Source organism: Leptosomus discolor, chromosome 1 (assembly GCF_034619465.1).
Source record: "Leptosomus discolor isolate bLepDis1 chromosome 1, bLepDis1.hap2, whole genome shotgun sequence".
Taxonomy (NCBI): domain Eukaryota; kingdom Metazoa; phylum Chordata; class Aves; order Leptosomiformes; family Leptosomidae; genus Leptosomus; species Leptosomus discolor.
In genome coordinates this window covers 161,214,155-161,222,623 of record NC_141391.1, presented here as the reverse complement: position 1 = coordinate 161,222,623, position 8,469 = coordinate 161,214,155, and the positions used below count along the sequence as shown (strand labels likewise).

Here is an 8,469-nt window from a genome sequence, read left to right as displayed (position 1 = left end):
GTCCCATCGCGCGCATGCGCAGGAAGGCACGCAGCCAGGCGTGCTAGTGGGGACGCTTCTGGGCGGGAGGTCCCATTCCTTGGGATCAAAGGGGGCGCCTCTCCCTCCCTCCTTCCCTCCCTCCCTCTCACTTCTGTCTTCCCTCCTTGGTTCTTCCGCGCCCCTGTTACATAGCTCTTTGCCCGTAACTTTATTTATTAACCCACCCACCCTGTGCCCGGTGGGTTAATTTCGGCTCCGTGGTACGGTCCCCTGTGTTCTACCCAATAAGAAACCGGCTTCTGACAACGCACTTAGTTGCTGGGCAGAAGCTACTCCGTCGCCCACCGCAACACCACGGCGCCACCCGCTCAGCGCGCCGCCCCGCCTCAGCTACCAAAAGGGACGGAGGGGTCGGGTTTGAATGACAGGACGTTTGATGGGCGGGAAAAGATAAGAGAACCAATAACAACTCCGAGTAGCATTGATGAGCAGAGCTTACAGCCAACCGAACCGCGCGGGCCGTCGCCCCTCTCTAAAGGAGGCGGGGCGCTCGGTTGCTAGGGCCGCGCTGTTGCTAGGGCCGCGGCAGGGCGCGGTGGCGGCATCCGCTGCCCTCCCGGCTCGCCGCCGCCGCCTTCCCCGGGCCGGGAAGATGGTGAAGCTCGCTGCCAAGTGTCTCCTGGCAGGTGAGTCCGGCCCGTCCGGCCCCACCCTCCCCGCTGGCCGTAGGGGCCTAGGGCGGGCCCCGCAGGGTGGGGCGAGGCCAGCAGCAGGGCGGTGCTGGGACGGGCGGGCCCCCCCTCAGCGAGGGGGCAGCCCCGGGCGGGTGACGGCGGACGGCGCCGGGAGGTGGCCTGGCTCCTCTCAGCCCCTCGTCGAGGGGTCGCCCCGACGGAGAAGAGGTGGGGAAAGAGGCGACAGGGGAGAGGTGGGGACCTCTGCTCCCTCGGGACGGAAATCGTTGTTGTTACCGGACCCGTATCCTCTCCCCCCTGCGAGATGCGGAGAATCGAGAGCTGAGTTCAGGGAGGGTGTGAAGCGTAGTGGGACCAGCTGAAATGGAAGGACAGGACCTGAAAACAAGAAAGAACGGAAGGATGAAAGAACAAAAAAATAGAGTATTTCTAGAGTGTGGAAAGGTGGGCTGAGGATGGGGAAAGTGTGAAGGGACCAGGGTAGACAGCTGAGTCCTGCCGCATCCGGGAGGCTCCCTTTGTGCTGGAGTGAAAAATTAGTGTCAGAAATTGGGATGATTCTGGGAATGTGACGGAAAGGTAGAGCCTCAGCAAACAGTAGAAAGATGAAGCACGTGCACTTCACAGAGGCGTCTTTTTCTCCCAAGCAAACTGGAGGTTAACCTGAAAAAAACGAGATGATGACACCAGTCTGTTTAGTCAGAATGGATTATGGAGATGCTGAAAGTACAGATGACTGTTAACACTGCGGAAAGAAAACTTTTTTTTCCGTCCCTCTACACTGAAGCTCTGTGCAGCCTCAGCCAGAAGCACAAATCCATAAAACACCTGTGTGCAGACAACTCCCAGGTTTAACTCTTTGCTCCAAACCTGTGTTCTTTCGTTCAGAATAAAATGTTTGCCTTTTTCCTTAACTCAGAAGCAGCTAACCACCAGCTTGCACAAAGCCAGACGTGATCTTTGGCAAATGCAAAAGAATTAACCTCCCTTGTGCCTCTGTTGACAGTTGCTGTGGACCGCATGAACATCTTTCCAGTTTGGAAGTTTCCAGGTCCCAATACATAGGCTTTGCTTAAGTCTTTCAAGTTTTATTGTTTAGTGTTATCAAAGGCCAATTCCATGTCCATTTTAAATTCACATAGGTTTTCTTTGGATGACCTGGTTACGTGCTTAATCCTAATTGGGTCTGGAGCTGCCTTTTCAGTTCTGTTCACAACACAACAGGAAGGTCCTGTCCCATATGTAGTTCTCTTAAGTGCTGCAATAATAGCCATGTATTATTAAAAGTAATAAATTAATGAAGCAGACCAGGCAGAATAACTTCTGTCTTGCAGAAGAGACCAATATAGTGAAAGAGATGAATAACCACAACAACCTAAAGGGAAAAACAAAATGCGATTACATGGGTAGGAGCAAAACCATCAGAGATGGAACAGGGAACTCTTGTGTATCTGAGGAAATGGTTGTGAAGAATAGAGTGGCTCAGTATTGGGAGCTGTACCAAGGTCAAAGAGAACAACAGGGGAAAAGGGCTTTTATTAGCAAAAGAGAGACTATTGTCTTGACAATAGAAAGCAGTTCCTGTGTTATCTCAAGGGTAATTTACAGGCACACAGTAAAAGATACTGTTATTTGAGCTTACAATGGAGACACTATGAAGAGGTTTTCATTGTAGAAAGACAGTTGGCTGTAGCAGGCATTTTAGACACACGCTACAGATTCTGGCAGAATAACAGAAATATGGATAGAATAAATACTGTGGGATGCAGTATTGGCAGAGGAGACCAAACTAAACGAGAAGGGCAGGGAAACTTGTTTTGAGAAAGTGTAGTGATGTAATGGGCTAAGAGGATGGCAAACAGTAAGAAGAGGGAAAGAACAACTGGGGCTGTCAAATTGAAGAAAGGCAACACATTAGTTAAGAATTTGCCCTGGATGATGCCTGCGCAGTCTGAAGCAATGTATGCTTCGCTATCTCATTTTACAAAGACAGATCTAATTGTCTATTGAAATACAGAATAGCTTCCACTCAGAACAGAGTGTTGTCTTCAGCACAAGCTTGAACTGATCAGAGAACAAACAAGCTGACTTACCAGATTTTCCTGTCTAAATATTATGAGCCCAACTCAGCTCAAAGTAAGCAAGCACACTAAAAATGTTTAAACAAGAACCGCATTTTGTTAATGCATCTAGGAGCAATTGTCTCTATCCAAAACGCCCTTCCTCCTCTATAATATTATGTGAGCAGATAGCATTACCAATTTCCTTCAAAACACGATCTAGGAAGCTGTAACAATGTCAAAATATACACCTTTCTGGGTTTATTTATTAACAACATAATATAAAAGACTTGTAACTTGTATTCCAGCTTGGCTGTCAAGAGTGTTCCTTTAAGGGTAAAGCTAGAACCACTGGGGTATTTCATTCCTGGTTTCTGTCCTTTGAGCTATCCAGGCTTCTGAGACTGTGTGCAGAGGGGATAAGCCCTTTGGGAACACTAAGTCTTTGTTTCGCAAGGATTATGATATTTTTCATGAAGTGATATGGGCATATGTGAATTCTGCAGTTCTCTGCCATTGCTTTGGATCTTATGGAGTTTTGTAACAGCAGGCCAAAGCAGGCAGCTGCCAGGTTTTCCCAAAGTGTTGTGCAAGACACACCAGAAAGCCTTGGCTGCAGAAGAGCAAAAACTAGAGCCCCTTGGTTTTCCTTCCGTGTAGGGATGAATCAGCATGCTCTTTCTCTCCAGCCAAGTGACGTTTGCTTCTGTTATGCCCAAGATGCAACTAATGAGCCACCAGCAGCATTGAGTCAGCAAGAGTTGCTCTCTTAGCAGGGTCAGCAAGAAGAGTTCATTGAGGAATGTTACCAGCTTAAGCAGCTTTGTAGTATATAAATGACTTGTCTCTTCCCTAAACGCAGTGTATAACAAGGATTTGAATCTGGGGAAATGGGTAATCTAAAGTGAGGAAATAGTCTCCCTTATCACACTGTGTTTTTCTCTACATGGCAACATATCTGGGAAATTTTAATTCTCAGGTAAAGGCCGTAGGGTAGACATGAATTTTAGAACAAACAGCAGTTCCACCCTGATCTGGGGGGCCTTTGCTGTCATTCATAGAGCAGAAATCTAATGTCAGCACTGGTATGCATAATGGCAATATTCATTTCCTCATGTGGGTATTACCTTTTAAATTGTTTTGTGCTTCTTGGGACACTTATCTTGGCTGTATTCAGAGTTACAGCATCCAGGCTCTTACGGCGTATGGTAGTAACAGAACTGAGGGAAAATAAGATTCTCTAAGATGAAACAAAAATCTTTTATGTTTTTGGTTTTGCAGGAGATCCAGCTGTGGGGAAGAGCGCTTTAGCACAGATGTTCCGCACTGATGGGGCTCATTTTCAGAAGAACTACACACTGGTAAGCATACAACAGGCTCAAACAGCTATCCTACATTTTTCTAAGTTGCAAGACAAAACTAAGAAGGTCTAGAACAAAATAGATAATATGATTTTAAGTTGAGGCATTCAAGGTGAGGTCTTAGAGGGTTTTCTTTCTCTTACACTGTAGATTCTGAAGAGAAACCGTTTACTATTCTGTAAGTCTTTACATTATGTGGGTGCTGGTTTTGAAACTTAATGCAGAGTAATTTAGTTAATTTTGCGATTTTCCTGCTGAACCAATGTTTTCACAAGCTTTTGTGGTTTTAGAGAGCTTCCCCCTTTAGGGAGTGCTCTATGAAAAAGCATTGCTGAAGGAGAAAGCTTTTAATTCCAACTATTAAATGTGCATGTGGACAGTGCGCTTATCACTATGCAAACATGAAGATGTGCTGCATAGCCCCAAGATAATTATAATCTACAGAAACTGTTCCCAGATGAAGAGGATACAGTTTGCAGTCTTTCAGTGTGAGAATCAATGGTGATGACTAATCAGAAGCAGGATAAAAATAAAAGTAAATATAAGTAAAGTAAAAAAAGGAAGATACGAGTATGGAGGAAAAAATCCCCTAAAATATGTTTATTCATTGAAATAAAGATGGAAACCAGAAGTTAAGGATAGAAATAGAACAAACAAACAAGCTACAAAGCAGAATGAGATAAAAGGTGGAAGGAGGCACAAATAACCTCAGTCCCATATGTTAGCTGATCACATGGTCGGTGCAAAACGTTCTAAGGCGTACTTTAGAGCAGCAATGTGATAGTGAACGTAGCCCTGCAGATTTCAGCTAGTACCCTTAGTTGTATATAAGCTAATCTCCGGATGTTGGTTCTTCTCCATCCTTTTCCCCTATCAAAGCAAATCTACGTGCTATTGACATGTAGGTGGGAGTATGTTACCAGAGCTATGAGGAGTTCCCAGCAGTCTGTGTTTGATGGGATTGTAATGATCACAAGAATTGCCTCAATCCAATGTGTAGTTGGTGTGCAGTCGGACAGGCTCTTAAAAACTCTTCTGATCCTTGTTTTCCTGATTTTTCTTGACAGACAACGGGCATAGAACTGTTGGTGAAGGCTGTATCAGTTCCCGAGACAAGTGATAGCGTGGTGAGTTTTTCTGTGACATAAATTGGGTCAGAAAGAGAGACATCCAGAGCTCAAACCTCACTTCAGTCTCATTCTGGTGGAAGATCACTCTGCATCTTCATAAGGCCATTAAGTTGCATTAAGGAAATGAGGCTGATCATGTACAATTGCTGATACTCCAGGGTTAGTTTAATCTTAAAAATGTAGGTTTTACATACTTGTATCCAACATGACATCTTAAACCAAAGCTGTTGCCAGCTTTGTTAGTATTCTATTTTGTCCTTTAGTCCTGTTCCTTAGAACTACAGTTTTTCCTTAATTCCCTATACTCTCACTAGTGGAATGTGGACCACGTGTATGATTTGTATAAACAGTGCAGGTTACTGTCCCGCTCCACATATTCTTTTTCCAGTAGGGATGGAAACCAGACCCGGGGTCTTGGAGGTAACCCTTTTATTGGGTAAACATAAAAAATAGCTATTTCTTTTCTCATACTATCTGAACTGGATTATTCTCAGTGCAGGGAACTTGTCCCTTAGGGGCACAGCACTGCTGTACTGAACAAAATGCAGGAATTACAAGTCCCAGTATTTACTTTCAAAACCTTTTCCTATGCTGCATTTTTCCTGGCAAGAGCATTCTTTCTGCTTCCACTTTCAGGAATTCTTCATTTTTGACTCTGCAGGAAAAGATCTATTTTCTGAAATGCTGGAGAAACTGGTAAGACTTATGTAACAGTCCTCTTCTTCCGAAGACGTGCTTTTGCTTTGAAGATCTGAACTCCCCAGTCTGGCAGATGTAGCAAACTTTGCCTTTAGTGTAAATGGGAGCAATTACCTCAGTTGCCAATGCATCCTGTTTCTACCTCTCTAAAACTTGTAAAAGTACTAGAAGAAATACTTTCCAGAGGAAGGAAGACAGATAGTCATTCAATTTTCTTACAAAAGAAATGGGGATGTTTAACTGAGAATTGCTGTGTGCTGTTGGTTAAAGCTATTTTTATTTCTTAGAAAAACATCTCTTTGCTGCTACTCCAACAGTGGGGGGTTTTGTGTTGTAGTGACATGTTTGATCCAACAGGACTCATTCTTGTCCTTGAGAATAATACTGCCCTTGATTTTTTCCTTCACACATTTGTGTCCTTACCTGGACAGTTCTCCATTGTTTTCTCATTTTGAAACGTAAGAGCCATTAATTGATGTGAGGTTTCATAAGATGGCTAACTCAACCTAATGGGTCATTGCTCTGCAAGAGGCAATTCCACTTTTGCCCTTGCATTAGGTCTGCTTTGCAAGGGACCCCTCTAGAAGCTGTCTCAGCTTCTCAAACTGGAAGAAAACATTTCTACTTTTTTCTCTAAGATTAATTTTGCACTGATTCAGCATAAAGAATCAGCTTCCCCAGGGATCAGGTTAGTGCCAGAGCCAATACAAGTAAAGGAGGCAGGACTGTGCAGACGGGAATGGGGAAAGAGAGCAAGACCACCTCTCCCAGTGCCAGTTCTCCATTTAGTCAGCTCAACTGAAACGTGAAACCTCAGCCAGGGCATAGGATTCCTGTATGTTAGGCTTTTTATTTTTGTCTTAGCATCTGTGTTCGCCCTGTTTACAGACTGGCTGGAGACCACATCAGTTTCATTAGAGCTGACAATGTTCCTTTCTTGCTGTGCAGTGGGAGCAACCCAACGTCCTGTGCCTTGTGTATGATGTCACTAATGAGCAATCTTTCAACAACTGCGCCAAGTGGTTGGAGAAGCTGAGGGCTCAAGCAGTTGGAGTGCACATCCCAGGTAAGAAATGGGTGAGATTCTTGTTATCTGCTCCTTTCTTGTCTGACAGCACTTGTTCCCGTCGAGATGTTGCATAGAGCATTTATTTTAAGCCAGGGGCAGGCATGGCTTCTTCCAACTTACTTGCTTTTATCACAAAGCAGATAAGGCATGAATATGTTTCCTTTGTGGAACCTTCTCTAGGTAGTTGTAGGCTGTTCTCCATGCCTCCAACTTTATCAGCTGCTTCTACAAATGTTCCTGCATTTATTGCTAACAAGTCAGCATTCCTGGGTTGTTGTTTTTCCTTTGTTTCATGTGTGGTTTTTTTTCTGTAGGTGTCTTAGTGGGGAATAAAACAGATCTGGTTGGTCGTCGAGTTGTGGAGCAGAAACAAGCACAGGAGTGGGCTGAGAAACATGGCCTGGAATACTGTGAGATGTCAGTGGTGAGTATCTGCTCCTTTCACCATCTGTGCCAGTGGGTGTTTGTAAAGTTCTCTTTCAGGTAAAGAAAGATCACTGAGGGCTCTCTTCCACTTGTTTGTCATCTAACTTACCCTCAGTTTTAATCTGTCTTTTGTGAAGCAGTTAGAGGAGAAATAGTCAAATGCTTATCCCATCTGTCACTCACAACTTTCTAATTTCTTTACAGAAGGAGATGCAAAATTTTGAGACCCCTTTCCACATCCTGGCAAAGTTATTCCACCAACTGTACAAAGAGAAAGTGGAAACTTTTCACTCACTAGCTTGACGTCTGTGACTGGCATGGCTTATTATCAACTAAGCTTCCTCTAGTACCCAGAATCCTGCAGGATGAAATACAGAGAGAAGAGAAAAGATGAGCTATTTGCTTCTTCATGGTCATCTTCTGGTAACTCAAAATAAACTAGAAATAAGCAAGTGGAAAGACACTCTTCTGAAATTGCTACCTCAGCATTCCTTTCATGTCCTCCAACTTGGTTCTCTGCTCTCTGAAAGTCTCCGAGGTTGGAGGAGGCGGGGAGTAAAAAGGGGAGGGCAGAATGGAAACTGCCAGCTCTTTGCTTTGATATTGTCTTGTCACTTGTCTGAACAGACTTCCTGCTGCTACAAGCAAGGATTTAGAGGTTTGGAGAAGGAGAGAGGAAGCTGACAGGATGTTTTGAACTTAAGCAGCCCGACCTTGATACCTATGTTGCAAGGCAGGACTGATTTGGCCCTGCCGCTTGAAAAACGTTTTCCGTAGGAGGCCGATGCACTGAAACCAACACATGGAGACTGAGATGCGTGGGGACTGAGCTGGATTTAGGTGTGTTTCTAGGAGTGCCCGGAGTTTGAGGCATGTTTTAACAGTGTTACCCTTATCAGTTGTAGGACTGATATGCTGGTGACTAATATGTGTTTCTAATACGTGACTTCTGGAATCTGGTTCTTTTCTTCAGCATGGCTCACTTCCACTGCCTAGTAGGAAGTGCCTTGCATCTGTTTTTGCTGTCACTTGGTAACGCAGTGCCCT

General features: G+C 44.6%; 1 protein-coding gene across 2 annotated transcripts; it reads left to right on the top strand.

Moving 5' to 3' along the window:
- The first annotated feature begins 634 nt into the window (after positions 1–634).
- On the top strand, positions 635–7,725 carry IFT27 (intraflagellar transport 27). Of its 2 annotated transcripts, none has more exons than XM_086468774.1 (7): positions 635–668; positions 4,022–4,098; positions 5,166–5,225; positions 5,865–5,924; positions 6,876–6,993; positions 7,311–7,420; positions 7,627–7,725. In XM_086468774.1, the coding sequence occupies exons 1-7, from the start codon at positions 635–637 to the stop codon at positions 7,723–7,725; spliced, it is 558 nt and encodes a 185-aa protein (XP_086324900.1). The 2 variants fall into 2 exon arrangements, with proteins under 2 accessions (XP_086324900.1, XP_086324899.1); XM_086468773.1 differs by having other exon boundaries at positions 4,019–4,098.
- The last annotated feature ends 744 nt before the right edge of the window (positions 7,726–8,469 follow it).